We start from the raw sequence: 22658 nt of genomic DNA, 5'->3' as shown, positions 1-22658 counted from the left end.
ATGGCGCAGACAACACCTTTTTTTTTTTTATCAGACACAGGACATGACAGTTCCATGACAGTTGTCCCCCTGAATGGGATCTGAATTAAGTAACCCCAGAAATTAGTAAATTTAAAGGGTCCGTGTCACGTTGAATCAGGGGTATGATCTCCTGGCTTCATGTTGTGGAGCAAAAAAAACAAAACAAACAGATTGATATGTGTTTTTTTTCAATTACATTTATGTTCTGTCTATGATTTAGTGTCCAGTGGGTGGGCCCAAAAGGACTCTGCATACAGAGATAGTTGTCAGGCACTGTGTAGCACCGCCCACTTGACTCCTAAGAATAAAGAGAGCAGGGATGTAAGTGAATAAAATACAACCCTATTGATTATGATGTGTAATGCTGATTCTCTCCTGAGGAGGCGCTGCAGGGATACCTAAGGAACCTGTGATCCTCCGCGGATACCTCTCCACCGACTTCGAGAAAGTTCCGGCTCTTAGACTTGATCTCACTTTATCTGTTAACCTTAATTTTTTTTTTTAGTTTAAAAAGTTCTAAGCTGCAAACCGTGACCTGCAGTATAGGGAGCGCTCCTGGGATTAACCCTCTCCTGCCTGCAGCCCACCCAGCTAGCGTCAGGCCAGACTCCCATGTGTGTTTTCTCAGGTGCCCGCTAGGTCTGTGGAGCCAGGAGCTCTCTCCCTGGACGCTCTCGCACTCAGTTCAGATGGAACATCCAGCAGGGTCAATACTGACCGGAGTGTGTCTTATCTCGCCCGGCACAGGCGCGCTTTGAGCAAGTTCCAGATTTCTGGATGAAATACAAGCGCCCCTTCTATATAAGTCACAGAATGCGCCTTTGTATAAGGTTCCAGCTTAAAGGGGCCCTCCAACCCCTAACATCGGCTCCTTCAGCCTCTGTCTAATAAACCTTCAATAACTTTGTTGCTATATTCGCAGATTTTTCAGAGGATTTACATTGTGTTGCTTTATGGAAACCATCAGTAAGTTGCTGTTGACAGATCTGCAAATTTTATACCTCATCAGCATAGAACGCTCTCCTATGAGCCCTTCATTGGCTTCCATGGCTGAGCAGCTGCATGCAAGCCTTACAATACCGAACGCAATATACGTGGAAACCATCAGCAAGTTGCTGTTGACAGATCTGCTAATTTTATACCTCAGCATAGAACGCTCTCCTATGGGCCCTTCATTAGCTTCCATGGCTGAGCAGCTGCATGCAAGCCTTACAACACCAAACGCAATATACGAGGAAACCATCAGTAAGTTGCTGTTGACAGATCTGCTAATTTTATACCTCATCACGATAGAACGCTCTCCTATGGGCGCTTCATTGGCGTTCCATGGTTAAGCAGCTGCATGCAAGCCTTAAAATACCGAACTTAACATTTGTGGAAACCATCAGTAAGTTGCTGTTGACAGATCTGCAAATTTAATACCTCATCAGCATAGAACGGTCTCCTATGGGTGCTTCATTGGATTCCATGGTTGAGCAGCTGCATGCAAACCTTACATTCCTGAACGCAATATTGGTGGAAACCATCAGTAAGCTGGGAGATACACGGAATCTCCGGTACTTTATTTATTGAGACTGGTTATACACATGAGGACAGGCTCCAGCATATTATTGTGGTCCATAGAAACCATCAGTAAGCTGCTATTGTTCATGGAAACAATCATCAAACTGCTGTTGATGGATCTGAAACTTTTTTTTTTTTTTTTTTTTTTTTTAGTACTTTTCCTTTGTAATAGTGTCCTGCTGTGACTTGGTTCTAGGGCACATCCCATGTATCTCATGTACAATCATGGCTGTAGTAAAGGCTCCAGATACATTTCCTCTCACAAGATATGGAAACCATCAGCAAGCGCCCGTGTCCGATCCAAGTATAACATGGAATCTGCAAACATGTTGTTGTAGCGCTACGATTACTATCCTCAGACTGTAGGTGCCATTGGCTGGTGGCCATGTTAGTAGCCCCTGCATCCGCTGTCACAGACATCACTATAGCACCATGGACGCGTAGGGTTAATCCCGATCAGTCTGGGTGTTCCATACAGAAGATGAGAAGTTGTCACTTTGTTGCTGATAATATTTGCCCAATAGATTTGCCTGCAGCCAGACGGACTCGCTGACCTCCCTGTTATTCTCAATTATACTGAGCAGATGAAGAATTAGCTGTACCACAGCGCCCCCTGCTGTCCACAGACAAAACTACTGCGTAAGATTCCGCCTGCAGCCGGATTCATGGAGTATGGGAATAAACGAATAGCCCAGTGTGACCCAGCTGTTAGGAGATGATGGGGGTGGTAGTGGTTACATGGGGAACAGGCTTCCTTGTCCACCATCCAGACACCGGCCGTCCCGTCTCATTACACCTCCTGTCTCTGCCCGGACCACTTCCAGTCACCTAGAAGATTCGGTGCCCCATACAGAAGTTACCCCATAATAGTGCCCCATACAGAAGTTACCCCATATAAGTGCCCCATACAGAAGTTACCCCATATAAGTGCCCCATACAGAAGTTACCCCATAATAGTGCCCCATACAGAAGTTACCCCATAATAGTGCCCCATACAGAAGTTACCCCATAATAGTGCCCCATACAGAAGTTACCCCATATTAGTGCCCCATACAGAAGTTACCCCATAATAGTGCCCCATACAGAAGTTACCCCATATTAGTGCCCCATACAGAAGTTACCCCATAATAGTGCCCCATACAGAAGTTACCCCATATTAGTGCCCCATACAGAAGTTACCCCATAATAGTGCCCCATACAGAAGTTACCCCATAATAGTGCCCCATACAGAAGTTACCCCATATTAGTGCCCCATACAGAAGTTACCCCATAATAGTGCCCCATACAGAAGTTACCCCATATTAGTGCCCCATACAGAAGTTACCCCATAATAGTGCCCCATACAGAAGTTACCCCATAATAGTGCCCCATACAGAAATTACCCCATATTGGTGCCCCATACAGAAGTTACCCCATAATAGTGCCCCATACAGAAATTACCCCATATTGGTGCCCCATACAGAAGTTTCCCCATAATAGTGCCCCATACAGAAGTTACCCCATATTAGTGCCCCATACAGAAGTTTCCCCATAATAGTGCCTTATACAGAAGTTACCCCATATTAGTGCCCCATACAGAAGTTACCCCATAATAGTGCCCCATACAGAAGTTTCCCCATAATAGTGACCCATACATAAGTTACCCCATAATAGTGCCCCCACACAGTAATTATCCTGAATAGTGCCCCCACACATTAGGTGACCAATTATTTCCTCTATAGTAGATGACCCCCTCCTCTTTAGTCCCCCTATAATAGGTGGCCCCTCCTGTGTTATCCCCCTATTATAGATGGCCCACTCTCCCTCGTGCCCCCATATAGTTTGTTTTTTTTAAAAAAAACCTCCCGCCACTGCCCCCTGCTGGTGTGTTTATGTGGAGTACACACTGCCCCCTGCTGGTGTGTTTATGTGGAGTACACACTTTCCCCTACTGGTGTGATGATGTGGAGGATGCATTGCCCCCTGCTGGTGTGGCAATGTGGTGAATGCACTGCCCCCTGCTGGTGTGATGATGTGGTGAGGACATACTGCCCCCTGCTGGTGTAATGATGTGGAGGATATACTCCCCCTGCTGGTGTGACGATTTGGTGGATGCACTGCCCCCTGCTGGTGTGAGGATGTGGAGGACACACTGTCCCCTGCTGGTGTGTTTATGTGGAGTACACACTGCCCCCTGCTGGTGTGTTTATGTGGAGTACACACTTTCCCCTACTGGTGTGATGATGTGGAGGATGCATTGCCCCCTGCTGGTGTGGCAATGTGGTGAATGCACTGCCCCCTGCTGGTGTGATGATGTGGTGAGGACATACTGCCCCCTGCTGGTGTAATGATGTGGAGGATATACTCCCCCTGCTGGTGTGACGATTTGGTGGATGCACTGCCCCCTGCTGGTGTGAGGATGTGGAGGACACACTGTCCCCTGCTGGTGTGGGGATGTGGAGGACACACTGTCCCCTACTGACGTGATTATGTGGAGGACACACTGTCCCCTGCTAATGTGAGGGTGTCAGGACACACTGCCCCCTGCTGGTGTGATGATGTGGAGGACACACTGCCCCCTGCAGGTGTGATGATGTGGAGGACACACTGCCCCTTGCTGGTGTGATGATGTGGAGGACACACTGCCCCCTGCTGGTGTGAGGATGTAAGGACAAACTGCCCCCTGCTGACGTGATTATGTGGAGAACACACTGTCCCCTGCTGATGTGAGGATGTCAGGACACACAGCCCCCTGCTGGTGTGATGATGTGGAGGACACACTGCCCCCTGCAGGTGTGATGATGTGGAGGACACACTGCCCTCTACTGGTGTGATGATGTGAGGAGGATACACTGTGTGGTGTGATTATGTGGAGGACACACTGTCCCCTGCTGATGTGAGGATGTCAGAACACACTGCCCCCTACTGGTGTGATGATGTGGAGAGGACACACTGCCCCCTACTGGTGTAATGATGAGGACACACACCTCCTACTGGTGTGATGATGTGAGGAGGACACACTGCCCCCTACTGGTGTAATGATGTGGAGGACACACTGCCCCCTGCTGGTGTGATGATGTGGAGGACACACTGCCCCCTACTGGTGTAATGATGAGGACACACTGCCTCTACTGATGTGATGATGAGGACACACTGCCCCTACTGGTGTGATGATGAGGACACACTGCCCCCTACTGGTGTGATGATGTGGAGGACACACTGCCCCCTGCTGATGTGATGATGAGGACACACTGCCCCCTACTGGTGTGATGATGTGGAGGACACACTGCCCCCTGCTGATGTGATGATGAGGACACACTGCCCCCTACTGGTGTGATGATGTGGAGGACACACTGCCCCCTGCTGATGTGATGATGAGGACACACTGCCCCCTACTGGTGTGATAATGTGGAGGACACACTGCCCCCTACTGGTGTGATAATGTGGAGGACACACTGCCCCCTACTGGTGTGATGATGTGGAGGATACACTGCCCCCTACTGGTGTGATGATGTGGAGGATGCACTGCCCCCTGCTGGTGTGATGATGTGGGGAGGATACACTGCCCCCTACTGGTGTGATGATGAGGACACACTGCATCCAACTGTATCTCATCTAGTATCCAGGCTAGATTTAACCAACAGGGTCCTAGAGCCTGCGCACAATTGTACAGTTTTCCCAATTATCCTTTACACAGGTTATATATATATATATATATATATATATATATATATGTGTCCCAGCACAGGTGTCCCACTAACTTTCTATTCCACCAGTCAAAAGGTATCTCTATCAGGTATCTATAATATGAGCCTATCAGGTGTTTCTATATGTATATGTAAGCTGCAGACAGAAGGCCACTCACCTTTCTACCACTAGATGTCACTAGAGCCTATGTGATGTCTTGTATTCTCTATGCACAGCCGAAGGAAAGGGTTCTCTCTCTCTTTCTTTCTTTCTTTCTTTCTTTCTTTCTTTCTTTCTTTCTTTCTTTCTTTCTTTCTTTCTTTCTTTCTTTCTTTCTTTCTTTCTTTCTTTCTTTCTTTCTTTCTTTCTTTCTTTCTTTCTTTCTTCTTTCTTTCTTTCTTTCTTTCTTTCTTTCTTTCTTTCTTTCTTTCTTTCTTTCTTTCTTTCTTTCTTTCTTTCTTTCTTTCTTTCTTTCTTTCTTTCTTTCTTTCTTTCTTTCTTTCTTTCTTTCTTTCTTTCTTTCTTTCTTTCTTTCTTTCTTTCTTTCTTTCTTTCTTTCTTTCTTTCTTTCTTTCTTCTTTCTTTCTTTCTTTCTTTCTTTCTTTCTTTCTTTCTTTCTTTCTTTCTTTCTTTCTTTCTTTCTTTCTTTCTTTCTTTCTTTCTTTCTTTCTTCTTTCTTTCTTTCTTTCTTTCTTTCTTTCTTTCTTTCTTTCTTTCTTTCTTTCTTCTTTCTTTCTTTCTTTCTTTCTTTCTTTCTTTCTTTCTTTCTTTCTTTCTTTCTTTCTTTCTTTCTTTCTTTCTTTCTTTCTTCTTTCTTTCTTTCTTTCTTTCTTTCTTTCTTTCTTTCTTTCTTTCTTTCTTTCTTTCTTTCTTTCTTTCTTTCTTTCTTTCTTTCTTTCTTTCTTTCTTTCTTTCTTTCTTTCTTTCTTTCTTTCTTTCTTTCTTTCTTTCTTTCTTTCTTTCTTTCTTTCTTTCTTTCTTTCTTTCTTTCTTTCTTTCTTTTCTTTCTTTTCTTTCTTTCCCAGGAGTTAGACCCCATCAGCCTTATGTAGGTGCAGTTAGTTCCTGGTAGGAAGTCTCTTGTCAGTAGTGGTGTGGTGAGACCAAGACAACAGATCCCATAATAGCCCCCCCCCCCCCCACTGGAGTACCCCTTTAAAAGAGAGATTCTTCCTATGCAAGAGACTTATGTGCTAAACTCTCAGTAGGGGGAACCGTCCTCTAGGGTACACCTTGTTCACGTCAGGGATCCTTCTTCAAGTATTCTTAGGACAGTTACCAAAGCAAGGAATTGATCCCCTGTAAGACAAAGAGCAGCAAGCTGAAGTATCTTACTGACTATGCACAGCATCATGGGAGGTCTCGGGAAGTCTGCTACACCCAGTTGTAAAAGCCTGGCGCTTGTACTACCTCACAATGTGATCTCCAATATTGTGTAGGCAGAAGGCAGGCAGCTAAACGTGAGTACTCTTCACCTTCACCCTCTTCTACACTACAAATCCCGGCAGAGTACAGTACTACATTGGACAAGGCCCCTAAGACAGTCCCTACACAGTCTCCACTCTTCACCTCTATCACCGCCACCTGCTGAGTTCAGTGCCGTTATTCCCTGTATAGCACTGAAGTTTTCCTAAGTCCTGTACTCCCTCCTATTTTTGTGTTGCCGCACCTGCACCTACACGTACACCTACTTGGTCCAGGGCCGGCTCCAGGTTTTTGCGCACCCTTGGATGACAGAGCCTCAGTGGGCTCCTCATCTATCCATCCTCTATGCATAGTCACATACACATACACACACATTACTGACTGACACACACACACACATTACTGACTGACACACACATTACTGACTGACACACACACACACACTTACTGACACATACACATTACTGACTGACACACACACACATTACTGACTGACACACACATTACTGACTGACACACACACACACTTACTGACACATACACACACACACATTACTGACTGACACACACATTACTGACTGACACACACACATTACTGACTGACACACACATTACTGACTGACACACACACATTACTGACTGACACACACATTACTGACTGACACACACACACACTTACTGACACATACACACACACACATTACTGACTGACACACACACACACACATTACTGACTGACACACATACACATTACTGACTGACACACACACACATTACTGACTGACACACACATTACTGACTGACACACACACACACTTACTGACACATACACACACACACATTACTGACTGACACACACATTACTGACTGACACACACACATTACTGACTGACACACACATTACTGACTGACACACACACATTACTGACTGACACACACATTACTGACTGACACACACACACACTTACTGACACATACACACACACACATTACTGACTGACACACACACACACACATTACTGACTGACACACACACACACACATTACTGACTGACACACACACACACATTACTGACTGACACACACACACACACATTACTGACTGACACACATATTACTTACTGACACACACACACATTACTGACTGACACACACACTTACTGACACATACACACACACATTACTGACTGACACACACACACACACACATTACTGACTGACACACACACACACACACACATTACTGACTGACACACACACATTACTGACTGACACACACACATTACTGACTGACACACATATTACTGACTGACACACACACACACACATTACTGACTGACACACACACACTTACTGACACATACACACACTACTTGACATGCCCATCATTTCTGCCCTTCACAACATATAAAAGCTTGGTTTAAGCAATTTATGCTCGGATCTGTGCCGCACCTTTGTTTTAATGCTGCCAGGGCTTACTGAGAATAGGAGGACCATGTACAGAACTAGGTTCCTTCCCTCTCTCACAGACATGGCATCCAAAAATATGGCTGCTTCTGTTATAAGTATGTGGTATAGGCATCAATGGGGTCTTAAAGGGACAGGTCTCCTCAGGACTGGTGGGCGTCAGACCCCCAACAATCACCTACACTTGGTAGGAGGTAACTTTGGATTGTGGTATAACCCCAAGGCACAGTACATGAGTCCATACTCAGACTACACAGAGTTCACTAGTAGTCTGTTACCATGGAGACACATGGTCCTGTATAAGAGCTCTAGCCAAAAAATGGTGGCAGAATTTTTATCAAGACTATGGGGGAGATTTATCAAACATGGTGTAAAGTGAAACTCACCCAATTGCCCCCGGCAACCAAGCAGATTCCACCTTTCATTTTCTAAAGAGTCTGTGAGGAATGAGAGGTGGAATCTGATTGGTTGCCGGGGGCGACTGAGCCAGTGTCACTTTACACCATGTGCGATAAATCTCTCCCACAGTCTTTCTAAGGTTGTGTTTTTCTAAGGTTGAAAGATGATTTAATATGGATAATCACCTTTTATATAGCAGTACTTTATTGGTAATATATTACATCAGATGTCTTTAAATATTGAAATAAAATATGGTGGTATTACAGCTCGGCCTCATTCTTGTCAATGGTACGGAGCTGCTATGCCATATTCAAACTGAGGACCAAAGAGGCGCTGTTTCTGGAAAAAAAAAATCTGCTATATTTGCTCATCTTTGATAACCCCTTTAAAGGGCCATGCCTCAAATTTAATTGATACAAATCCACTTTAAGAAGGTGGGTCCCATGATCTTGGAAAATCCCAGATACCAGGATCCCCAAAAAGATAAGGAATGTGACAAAAACAGTGACCAATAACCTAGCTATGGCCTATAGGGCACATGGAATATGGGTGTCCAATATGGACAATCCCTTTAAGACAGTGTCAATGGTTGTAGTCTCCGGTGGGAGGGGCTTTTTCTTTTACTAGGACTACCCACAGTTGCAGATTTTTGGGGTCACTGTGGTAAACCTGCCCCTCAGCTGTTAAAGAGAGTGCGACAAGTACATGGAGAAGAGCTGCATGTTGTTGCCCTCAATCGGGGGCCCTCGTACGTACTCGCACACCCCAGTGAACACACAGTATTTGAGGAATATGCGGTGTTTCCCCACGGTGTAGGGGTTCATGTCCCTGCTCAGGATGTAGATCCCGTCGTTGTGGAGAGCGCAGCTGACGCTCAGCCCCGACTTTGAGGTGTTGACCTTCAGGCAGTTCCATTCTCTGGTGCTGGTGCTGTATGAGTGCACACTCAGCGAGTCCTCGCTCTGTCCAGACTGAGGGTCCCGTCTGAAGCCCCCAACCAAGAACAAGGTGTCCTCTATAGACACCATCTGCTGCTTTCGCGCGTGCTGCCTGCAGAGGTCAAACACCGACCACTCGTCTAGAGAAGGACAGTAACGCAACACGCTCATGTTCCGACCTGGAGAGAGAAGGGACAGACACCATGTTACTGAAGAGCACAACAGGCATCACTTTGTAGTCCAGTACTGATCCTGAGTTACATCCTGTATTATACTCCAGAGCTGCACTCACTATTCTGCTGGTGGGGTCACTGTGTACATACATTACATTACTGATCCTGTACTGATCCTGAGTTACATCCTGTATTATACCCCAGAGCTGCATTTACTATTCTGCTGGTGGGGTCACTGTGTACATACATTACATTACTGATCCTGAGTTACATCCTGTATTATACTCCAGAGCTGCACTCACTATTCTGCTGGTGGGGTCACTGTGTACATACATTACATTACTGATCCTGTACTGATCCTGAGTTACATCCTGTATTATACCCCAGAGCTGCACTCACTATTCTGCTGGTGGGGTCACTGTGTACATACATTACATTACTGATCCTGAGTTACATCCTGTATTATACCCCAGAGCTGCACTCACTATTCTGCTGGTGAGGGCACTGTGTACATACATTACTGATCCTGAGTTACATCCTGTATTATACCCCAGAGCTGCACTCACTATTCTGCTGGTGGGGTCACTGTGTACATACATTACTGATCCTGAGTTACATCCTGTATTATACCCCAGAGCTGCACTCACTATTCTGCTGGTGGGGTCACTGTGTACATACATTACATTACTGATCCTGAGTTACATCCTGTATTATACCCCAGAGCTGCACTCACTATTCTGCTGGTGGGGTCACTGTGTACATACATTACTGATCCTGAGTTACATCCTGTATTATACTCCAGAGCTGCACTCACTATTCTGCTGGTGGGGTCACTGTGTACATACATTACATTACTGATCCTGAGTTACATCCTGTATTATACTCCAGAGCTGCACTCACTATTCTGCTGGTGGGGTCACTGTGTACATACATTACATTACTGATCCTGAGTTACATCCTGTATTATACCCCAGAGCTGCACTCACTATTCTGCTGGTGGGGTCACTGTGTACATACATTACTGATCCTGAGTTACATCCTGTATTATACTCCAGAGCTGCACTCACTATTCTGCTGGTGGGGTCACTGTGTACATACATTACATTACTGATCCTGAGTTACATCCTGTATTATACTCCAGAGCTGCACTCACTATTCTGCTGGTGGGGTCACTGTGTACATACATTACATTACTGATCCTGAGTTACATCCTGTATTATACCCCAGAGCTGCACTCACTATTCTGCTGGTGGGGTCACTGTGTACATACATTACTGATCCTGAGTTACATCCTGTATTATACTCCAGAGCTGCACTCACTATTCTGCTGGTGGGGTCACTGTGTACATACATTACATTACTGATCCTGAGTTACATCCTGTATTATACTCCAGAGCTGCACTCACTATTCTGCTGGTGGGGTCACTGTGTACATACATTACATTACTGATCCTGAGTTACATTCTGTAATTCTTTTTATTAGAAAAATATAAAACTTAACAAGTATAACAACATAAACATAACCGCGGCTCCATCAGCCAGAACAGAAACAAATACAAAGCTTTTCTGCTTATAACAAAAACAACAAATTAATAAATTCTTAAACAATATCTTTACGGAAAGGAAATCCTCCCTCACACCTGCCTCACCGGCCAGTCCAGCTTCATTATAAGATAGTACCAAAATCCCCCAAACTTACAACTATTACTAACCCCACCACCGCTACTACCTACCCCACACTCACACCTCACAGCACACAGAAATTATATAGTAAAGTAAAATATAATAATAATAACAATAATAATAATAAAGTATACTAATAAACAATAATGCAAATAATAATAAAATTATAGCAATCAAATTACATAAACCTATCTAATATTCTAACTACAAACCCCATCATCCACACCCCAAATCTGGACATGAGTCTGGGTCCATAAGTTCAGTTCTTGTCCCTCAGTGACTCATGCCAGAACCCCATCCAAGGAAAAGCATACGATGTAAACCCCCCATCACCCCTCCCAACCTATCCTATACCCCATACCATATACAATAACTATAATCGTCCATAGGACTTATCCAGCCCTCAACTTACCAAACTACCTAAAACACCAACACCACAACACATAACAAGGCTCAAGTTCGGTAGCCTGTAAGCCCTTTACTGTTTATAACTGAATAGAAAATGAAAACAAAAACCTAAAGTGTCATGCACAGCCCCCCACCGGGATCGGAGGATGGCAGACCGGGTACCATAATAATTTATAACCTATCCCTGACTATTCTCCCTACCCTCTCCCTACTACTATCCCTAAATATTAATCTAACCCTCACACTCTCCCTACCTCTGTCCCTACCTACTCTGTCCCTAACCAGAATTATGGTCCCTCACCCAGTGGGCTCAGTACCTAGGGCACAGCAAAGGAAAACCCTCTCCACAGGAGAGAAGCCCTACTTGTACCCAGCCTGCCATACTCCAAAGACCTGATCTTCCCAAGGTCACCAGTGATGTTCCTACAGACCTCCACCTCGTAGAGGACTCTACGCTGTGTAGATACTAGACACCATGCGTTCCACGTGTGGTACCTAACTACTATGCTGACTAAGAATAACGTGCAGCAATCTCGGCCACCCAGGTTCCTGAATGCCCCATAAGCCCACTCCGGATAGGTGAGACTGACTAACTGACTCCAACCTATGGAGGCGCCCACCCTGGTGTAAACCCCTATATTGAAGGGACAATGAAGCAGGAAATGATCCATGCTTTCCAGCGTATTCCCACACTCCTCTCGGGGACACCCCCGATCATCGGAGCTCCTGCACTTCAAATTGTCCCTCACATATAGCTTCCCCTGGAAGCAGCGCCAGGCCAAGTCCCAAAACTTCTGGGGGATCCTCTTTGAATTCACAAGATTTAACCCAACCCTCAGATCCCGACCTGGGCAATCCCTGAGCGCCAGGGGCTTCTGGAAATGGGTCAACAGAACCCTTTGGTCAAGGAATTTCCTTGACTGAGTCCTGATCTCCCACATTCCCAGACCCCACCGACGTATCATCTTCAGAGTCGGGGTAGCGTAAGCCGGGAGATATCCATGGGGTGTACAAAGGTCCTTCACTCGCCCTCCTGTCTCCCATTCCTGGAAGAAAGGCCGAAACCATTCCCTGCAGGAGAGTACCCACGGAGGAGCCCTCTCTTTCCAGAGGTTTGCGATGTTAGCTTTCAAGAAGGTGTTCACTAAGAACACCACAGGGTTCACCATAGACAAACCCCCAAGTCTCCTCGTGCGGTACGTAACCTCTCTCTTGACCAGGTTCAGCCTATTCCCCCATAACAGCTGGAAGAACAGGCTGTAGATCCTAGTATAGGAAGCCTCTGGCAAGATACATACACTGCCCAGGTAGATGAACAAAGGGAGCAGGTACGATTTGATCAGGTGTACCCTTTCTCTTAAGGTTAAAGACCAACCTTTCCACTGGTCCACCTTCTGAGCGGCATTCTGGAGCCTACCATCCCAGTTTTTAGTGGGGTAATCACCCTGGCCAAATGTGATTCCCAATACTTTTGCTGACTCTTGGGGCTCTGGAAGGGTGCCCGGGAGATCAAACCTGGGATCTCCCCCTCCCAGCCCGAGACTCTCACACTTGTCCCGGTTGATCTTGGACCCGGACGCCTCTGAGTAGCGCTCCACTTCAGACATCACCACATCTGCCTCCCCTCTCAAGGATACAAAAACAGTGACATCATCAGCGTACGCTACCACTCTCAGGGTGGCTTCTGATTCCTCCAGGCTCATCCCGACCCCTGCCAATGGTCCACAACCAACCCTCCTAAGGAAAGGGTCGATCGCGAACACATACAACAGTGGGCTCAAAGGACAGCCCTGGCGAACACCAGACCCAACCTCAAAAGAGCGGCCAGACCAACCGTTCACCAGCGGGAAACTCTCTGCCCCTGCATACAAGATCTTAAGCCAATTGACAAAAGTATCTGGTAGGCCATATCTCAGAAGGACAGACCAGAGGTACTCATGGTTCACCCGATCAAATGCTTTGGCCTGATCCAGGGACAGCAAGTACCCCTTCCAAAGACCCGCACTACTCCGCTCCACTGCCTCCCTGACACTAAGGACAGCACTTAAGGTGCTTCGGCCTGGAACAGAGCAGTGCTGAGCCTCCGAAAGGAGCCGGGGTGCAAACTTCACCAACCGATTAAACAGTATCTTGGCCAGAATCTTCCTGTCCGTATTGAGAAGAGCTATGGGCCTCCAATTCTCAATACGGCTTGAATCTTTACCCTTTGACAGAAGAATCAGGGCTGACCTCCTCATTGACCTCGGCAGAGTGCCCGAGGAAAGACACTCATTGAAGACCTCGGTCAAGAGGGGAACCAAGAGGTCCCTGAAGGTCTTATACAACTCAGATGTTAAGCCATCTAGACCTGGCGACTTCTTCAGGGCAAGCCCTTCAATCGCCAGTCTAACTTCCTCTTCCCTGATCTCTTCTGCCAAAACATCAAGAGAGGGGTCTACCCCTGGCTCAGGAATGGCGTCAGCTCCCCTCCCCCGCTGAGGCAACCTCAGGGCTCTCCCCAGCTCGGGTGGCTGCAGCATAAGAGAAAGAACGGGGACACCTACTAAATGGGTGACCAAGGTCACCACACAGGTGGCACCTAATCCGGCCACAGGATGCAGCAAGATGACCCTCCGCACCGCACAGTGCGCACATCTGCTTAGAGCAGTTTGCGCTGAAGTGGGTGGGATCACTGCACCTGTGGCACAGCTTCGGTTGCCCCTGGTAAAAGACCTGGATTCTGTTGTGACCAAGGAAAGCGGCTGATGGTATGTGCGCAACAGTATTGCCTGAACGTTTTAGACGGACTGAGAACGTCCAGGCCCCAGACCAGATGCCATGCTGATCCAAGTTCTTCCGGGGAACGTCCGTCACTTCCCCGTACCTGCCCAACCAAGTCATGATGTCATAACAAGAAAGTGATTCGTTATGTGTCAAAACGGTCACTTTCTTTACCATGCTCTGGCGAGATATCGCTTTAACAACGAAATCTCGCCATCCGGGCTCGTCCTTCACCAGCTCATAATTGGACCAGAAAAGTTCAAGCCCCTCTGGTCTCACAAAGCTGATGTCGAACTCAGAGGAGCCGTAGGGGTGGATCAAGGCAAAGATGTCACTGGCCTTGAACCTCATCTGGAAAAGAAGCTCCACCACCTTTCCTCTCTGTGGGCACGCATCACTGCCTCTCCATACCAGACGGGCCACGTTCCTACGGCCCACCTCCTGCCCGGGTGTTGGAAGCGACCAGACCACTTCCCCATTGTTCTCTCGGAAGGCTCCAAGTCCATGTCTTTCTATGTAGAAGGTCAAGTAGACCTCCCTCCCCTCTACCTGGAGCGTTCTATCTCCTTTCCTAAGTGCCTCCAGAAGGCGTCGTTGCAAATGACCCTCCCCAGGGGGTGGAAGTAAAGATCTCCCTGGACCTCCGGCTGCCGCAACATTAGCGTAACTCCTGATGGCAGCCGGAGGGGCAGCCGGACCCGGCCCTGACTGACTAGTAACCGCATTACCAGAATATACCCCAGCAATATCTGCCCTGAGAATTGCCACTTCTCCAGTGGCACCTGAAGGGTTAACTTCACCACCCCTAGCACTCAAACCACTCACATCCCCATCATGCACACCACTACTACTCCCATCAATAACACCACTCCCTCCCCCAGTCTGCACAACATTCATACTACTACTACTCCCCCCATCCGTCACCTCCATACACTCAGTAGCTGGGCTGGCTTTATGGATCAGTGTGGCAGGTTTTAGCACTGTTTTTCGTGTCTCAGTCCCAACAGTCTCTTTAGCTGCGGATGCCATGACAGGTGACGCACATGGCCCCGCATCACCATGAACTGCGTTCCCAGAAGATGCGCCTTCCCGCTGCGATCCCGCAGAGCCCACAGCAGGAGACACGGCAACCGGAAACGCTGTCACTCCAGGTGGATGTGACATTCCGGAACCTTCTGCACCAGTCTCTGATGCCCAGGCACCCCCCACAGAGGAGCGTCCTGCAGCACCCGGGACTCCCGAGTGGCCCTGAACCTTCCTGTCCGGCCCTTCTTTACCTTTACTATGGCCGCCCCCACTACTGACACAAGCAGGAGCGGCTTTGTCCGCCATCTTGCCATCTCTCTCTCCTCCTTGCTGGCCCCATTCCACATCAGAAATGGGGACTGGCAGTGTAGAGGAGTCACCAGCCGCCCGGACTGACTTCTCAGCCGCCCCGGACTGCTGGAATGGAGTGAATACAAGACTCACACTCTCTTGCTTTCACCACAGTCCTCCTCCTTACACTCCACCAAGTCCTCAGCTTTCACAGCCTCCTCAGCCTCCATTTCTTCCTCCTCACCACTACTACTCTCCCCATCTCCTGCAGCATCACCCCCATCATCCGCTCTGCTGCTAGGAGATTTCATAGTGGCAAAGCGATCCTCATTGCGCAATTTCTCCCTGAACAGGTCGCTCCCTTCTAGGATGGCCGCCCTCCTCTCCTCTATCCCCTTTACCTGGGCGGCCGCCCTCCTCTCCTCTATCCCCTCCGGGGCGGCCGCCCTCCTCTCCTCTATCCCCTTTACCTGGGTGGCCGCCCTCCTCTCCTCTATCCCCTCCAGGGCGGCCGCCCTCCTCTCCTCTATCCCCTCCGGGGCGGCCGCCCTCCTCTCCTCTATCCCCTTTACCTGGGCACTCAGGGACTTGATCCTGGGAGAGAACTCGGGCTTCTTCCTCTTGGGAGCCGTATTCACCTGGTACCTGAGAAAGCGCAGATCCTCTCTTGCTGCCTTCAGTTCCTTCCCAAGCTGTTCGTATTCCGCAAACTTAGCGGTGATGCGGGAGCAGTATGTGCTGGCAGACTCCTTGGGGCCTCGCTCACCCCACATCTCCACCGGCTGACTCCTGGACACTGCTGGAGTTTTCTTAGCCCTTCCAGATCTCCTCAGTCCACAGGCTGGAGCGCTGGCCGGTAGCTTTTCCTCTCCACCCCCTGCCGGCCTGGTTCGGGAGATGGAGGTCCCGGGGATCCATGCTGAAAGCCTCTCCCAGGAGCCTGCCACACTCCCGGGAAAGGCAGGTGGAAAATCAGCCTCTCTCTCCGGAGCTCAGGAGCACAGACAGACACACTGAGAGTGACCACACCCGCCTATCCTACAGTCTACTCCAGAGCTGCACTCACTATTCTGCTGGTGAGGTCACTGTGTACACACATTACATTACTGATCCTGAGTTACATCCTGTATTATACCCCAGAGCTGCGCTCACTATTCTGCTGGTGGGGTCACTGTGTACATACATTGCTGATCCTGAGTTACATCCTGTATTATACTGCAGAGCTGCACTCACTATTCTGCTGGTGGGGTCACTGTGTACATACATTACATTACTGATCCTGAGTTACATCCTGTATTATACTCCAGAGCTGCACTCACTATTCTGCTGGTGGGGTCACTGTGTACATACATTACTGATCCTGAGTTACATCCTGTATTATACCCCAGAGCTGCACTCACTATTCTGCTGGTGGGGTCACTGTGTACATACATTACATTACTGATCCTGAATTGAGGGGATATTTATGACACTGTCTTATTGTCAGATTCTCCTTGTTGCCGAAAGCAACCAATCACAGCTCCCATAGCAGCCAATTACAGCGTAAGGCCCCGTTCCCACTAAGCAAAGCTAGCGGAGTTCCGCGACGGAATTGTCCGCCGCGGAATGCCGTTAGCCTCCCGCTCATAATGGGAGTCTATGGGAGGCGCGCGCTGCTGCTCTGTACGCGCTGAAGAATGAATATGTTCATTCTTCAGCGCGGACAGGGCAGGAGCGCGCGCCTCCCATAGACTCCCATTATGAGCGGGAGGCTAACGGCATTCCGCGGCGGACAATTCCGTCGCGGAATTCCGCTAGCTTTGCTTAGTGGGAACGGGGCCTAACATTCACTTCTACCATTGCTCTGGCAAAATTAAAGCTGAGCTGTCATTAGTTGCTATGTAAGCTGTCATTGGTTGCTATGGGCAACAGAGGGCCCCTTACTATCAGTCTGTTGCTATGGACACTGACCATGCGGGGTGTAGCCTCCGATCACATAGATCCTTCCCAGACATTCGCAGGCCGAGAACTCCACAAGCGTGTCAGGGAGGGGGGCAGCGAGCGTCCATGCGTTCTGTGCCGGGCTGAACAACTCCATGGTCTGTAAAGAATGGCCGCCAACCGCATACAGGCCTCCATTCACTGTCAGCAAGCGGAAGTTGTACCTAAAGAGAACAAGAAGACATAGTGGATGATATGTCACTATTTTCAAGATGTCTGCTTGCTGTCAGTGAATGGACATCCTGAGGCCGAATCCCTCAGTGTAAACCAGGGATGGGGAACCTACGGCCCTCCAGCTGCTGCAAAACTACAACTCCCATCATGCCTGGGCAGCCACCCAGGCTTGATGGGAGTTGTAGTTTTGCAAGAGCCGCAGGACTGTAGTTTCCCCTCGCTGGTCTAGACGAATCCCTGACGGCTATCATGGCGTAAACAAGGATTCTTCTATCCACTGACAGCAAGCAATGGTGATGAATTGATGCATATTATAGAGGCTTCATCTTCAGCTTCCGTAGAATACGCCATAGTTCCTGGCGGGGTTGCGCCATTCTGGCAGCACATACGGTTTCCATCACAGAGTGTATGATATAACATCCCTTATAGATGGCAGTCAGCGGGAGGTCCTTGTAAGGACAAGCGGCACTAACCCCAGGACGCCACATCTGGAAGCCTCCGGCAGCCGCTCCTCCTCTCACAGGGAGGAGGAGGAGGAGGATGAGTCTCCTCCATACAGAGCTCCTAATAAGGGAGCAGCACAGATAGCTGGCACCCATCCTGCTCACCATCAACTAACCCCACAGGCACAGCGCGGCCGGATGTAGCAGAGCTGAAGCTGTTCCTATGAGCGCAGATTATTGTTCGGACCATATATTTGTTGGATTGGTGGTAAATCTTGTCGTCTTTGGCCGGCTGATGAATGTAATAGCGCCCCCTGTATGTCACTGGGGCCGTCAACAATACTGATACTGATATAGGGGGCACTGGGGATGACGCCGATATAGGGGGCACTGGGGATGACGCCGATATAGGGGGCACTGGGAATGACATTAGGTGGAGACACCGATATAGGGGGCACTGGGGATGACTCCGATATAGGGGGCACTGGGGATGACTCCGATATAGGGGGCACTGGCGATGACGCCAATATAGGGGGCACTGGCGATGACGCCAATATAGGGGGCACTGGGGATGACGCCGATATAGGGGGCACTGGGGATGACACTAGGGGGCACTGGGGATGACACCGATATAGGGGGCACTGGGGATGACGCCGATATAGGGGGCACTGGGGATGACGCCGATATAGGGGGCACTGGGGATGACGCCGATATAGGGGGCACTGGGGATGACACTAGGGGGCACTGGGGATGACACCGATATAGGGGGCACTGGGAATGACACTAGGGGGCGACACCGATATAGGGGGCACTGGGGATGACGCCGATATAGGGGGCACTGGGGATGACGCCGATATAGGGGGCACTGGGGATGACGCCGATATAGGGGGCACTGGGGATGACACTAGGGGGCACTGGGGATGACACCGATATAGGGGGCACTGGGAATGACACTAGGGGGCACTGTGCCTAGGACTATTTTACAATGAATAGTACCTGACAGTAATATAGGGGGGCGCTGCAGCTGCCATTATTATGTGTTTTTTGGGGGGATACACTAGCCGTGTTTGGAGGGCTCTACACTGGGTGCACGCTCTATATATCAGTAAATCGGCTGCCCCTGGTGCCTTCCCCATGCCATCCCTTATATAACCAGAGTTGGGCAACAACCAATATGGCCACCATCACTGCACCATCTTTAATAGGTTTCGGGGCTCTAAGGGGCCTGGACAACAACCCCTGATAATGGCGGCCATGTTGGTCGTCAGAGGACAGGTTGGGGATTTGGTGGCGGTGGTGGTGTACCTCTTCTGGTTCATGGCGGGCTCCTCATTCCAGCATCCGGTGCTTGGGTTGTAGGAGTGCACGGCGCTGACCTCCTGTCCGTTCTCCCGGGTTCCTCCGGCCACATAGAGGTAATTGTTGAGGACTGTGGCCCCGTAGCCCTGCACCCTCAGCATGCTGGGAGGGATGGTCCCGGGCATCATCTGCCATCCACCACCTTCCTCAGAATAACGGAATAGCACCCAGGAGTCACAGCTCTGCTGTGCTAGCACCAGGAGAGCCGGTGCCCCCCGCAGTCTCTCCTCCAGAACCCGCTCCTTAAGGGACTCGGGGCTGTCCTGGAAGTCAGGCCTCTGCAACATCGCGTGGTAGTGCGTCGCCATATAGCGGAGGGACGCCGAGGCCAAATCCCACTGACCGTGTAACTGGGAGACGTCCAGGAGGTCCAGACATGTGTCCAGCGACAGGGAGGACTGCAGGAGGGACAGGAGGCCATGGACCTGGAGGTAGCAGGCGGCCTCCACCAGCGCCTGTAGGGGGGGCTGCTCCTCCGCTTCATGGCTGTAACCAGAGTCGTCCGCACTCGGGGTCAGGGTCTTCTGTCCACATTTGGGGTCTTCAGAGGGGATACAGTCTTGGAGGGGGCTGCCCGTGATGTGGCGTAGAACCCCCTCTAACCCCTCCTGGCTGAGGCCGTGTAGCGTCACCGTCTCCCCGCTGCTCTCACGCATCCCAGAGCGGAAGAGGGCCTGGAAGAAGCCGCTCTGGGCCACCAGCTGCTCCCGGGGCACGCTGTACGACCTGGAGCCCAGGAGGATCTGTACATGCTCCAGCGATGACATCACACCCACCGACTCGTCCCGGGAGTGACATCACACACCTGAGGAAGAACGCAAGGCGATTATACAATCGTACAACTCCGGGATATACAACCGTACAACTCCGGGATATACAACCGTACAACATGGGGGGGGATATACAACCGTACAACATGGGGGGGGATATACAACCGTACAACATGGGGGATATACAACCATACAACATGGGGGGGGGGATATACAACAGTACAACATGGGGGGGGGGATATAAAACTGTACAACATGGGGGATATAAAACCGTACAACATGGGGAGGGGATATAAAACCGTACAACATGGGGAGGGGATATACAACCGTACAACATGGGGGATATACAACCGTACAACATGGGGGGGGGATATACAACCGTACAACATGGGGGATATACAACCGTACAACATGGGGGATATACAACCGTACAACATGGGGGATATACAACAGTACAACATGGGGAAGGGGGATATAAAACTGTACAACATGGGGGATATACAACCGTACAACATGGGGAGGGGATATACAACAGTATAACATAGGGGATGTACAACATGGGGAAGGGGATATACAACCGTACAACATGGGGGGGATATATAACCATACAACATGGGGGGATATACAACTGTACAACATGGGGGGGGGATATAAAACTGTACAACATGGGGGGGGGGATATAAAACTGTACAACATGGGGGATATACAACCGTAAAACATGGGGAGGGGATATACAACCGTACAACATGGGGAGGGGGGGGATATACAATAGTACAACATATGGGGGGATATACAACTGTACAACATGGGGGATATACAACTGTACAACATGGGGGGGATATACAACCGTACAACATGGGGGATATACAACTGTACAACATGGGGGGGGGGGGGATATAAAACTGTACAACATGGGGGATATACAACCGTAAAACATGGGGAGGGGATATACAACCGTACAACATGGGGGGGATATACAACCGTACAACATGGGGAGGGGGGGATATACAACTGTACAACATATGGGGGGATATACAACTGTACAACATGGGGGATATACAACTGTACAACATGGGGGATATACAACTGTACAACATGGGGAGGGGATATACAACTGTACAACATGGGGAGGGGATATACAACCGTACAACATGGGGAGGGGATATACAACCGTACAACATGGGGAGGGGATATACAACCGTACAACATGGGGGGGATATACAACCGTACAACATGGGGAGGGGATATACAACCGTACAACATGAGGAGGGGATATACAACCGTACAACATGGGGGGGGGATATACAACCGTACAACATGGGGGGGGATATACAACCGTACAACATGGGGGGGATATACAATAGTACAACATATGGGGGGGATATACAACATGGGGGAGGATACACAACCGTACCACATGGGGGGGGGGGGGGATGGAATATACAACCGTACGACATGGAGAGAGAATAGGATCCCCAATAGGAGAGAGAAGGATCCCCTCCCCCACACTGCAGTATGATAGCAGGGGATACATCGGTGTCTGATGAGGATGTATCCGGTGTATCCGATCCCCCCTGTACCTTATATAGGATATCGGCTCCTATAGGTGAATATCAGGCGTCTGGCATCTCCCCGACCCCTCACCAGCAAACAGATCCCAGCACTACACTTCCTGCACCCTGCCGCCCGCCCCGAATCCCACCCCAAAGAGCCAGAGCCCTCCTCCCTACAGAGACATCCCTGTATACACCTCCCTGTACAGACACCCCCTGTATACACCGCCCTACAGAGACACCCCCTGTATACACCGCCCCACCCCAAAGAGCCAGAGCCCTCCTCATCACCGCCCTATAGTAACACCTAGAGACACCCTACACCCTACAGAGACACCACTCCATTATACAGACACCCCCTGTATACACCTCCAAATAGAGACACCATGGTATTCACCGCCCTATAGAGACACCTCCCTACAGAGACACCCCCTGTATACACCTCCCTATAGAGACCCCCCCTGTATACACCGCCCTATAGAGACCCCCCCTGTATACACACAACCCTGAATCACACCCCATCTGTATAAACACACCCCAGCCCCCTCCTCATCACCGC

The 22658-nt window shown here is 49.3% G+C and overlaps 1 protein-coding gene across 1 annotated transcript; it reads right to left on the bottom strand.

Moving 5' to 3' along the window:
• Nucleotides 1–8722: 8722 nt before the first annotated feature.
• Nucleotides 8723–22233, bottom strand: KLHL42 (kelch like family member 42). The gene is made up of 4 exons (XM_069951629.1): nucleotides 22127–22233; nucleotides 19723–20581; nucleotides 17771–17964; nucleotides 8723–9658 (listed from the first exon to the last, which is right to left on the bottom strand). The coding sequence occupies exons 2-4, from the start codon at nucleotides 20541–20543 to the stop codon at nucleotides 9225–9227; spliced, it is 1449 nt and encodes a 482-aa protein (XP_069807730.1). The 5' UTR covers nucleotides 20544–20581; nucleotides 22127–22233; the 3' UTR covers nucleotides 8723–9224.
• Between the last annotated feature and the right edge of the window lie 425 nt (nucleotides 22234–22658).

The sequence above is a fragment of the Dendropsophus ebraccatus genome, chromosome 1 (assembly GCF_027789765.1).
Source record: "Dendropsophus ebraccatus isolate aDenEbr1 chromosome 1, aDenEbr1.pat, whole genome shotgun sequence".
NCBI lineage: Eukaryota > Metazoa > Chordata > Amphibia > Anura > Hylidae > Dendropsophus > Dendropsophus ebraccatus.
The sequence above is the reverse complement of the archived record's forward strand: the minus strand, read 5'-3'. Positions and strand labels throughout refer to the sequence as shown.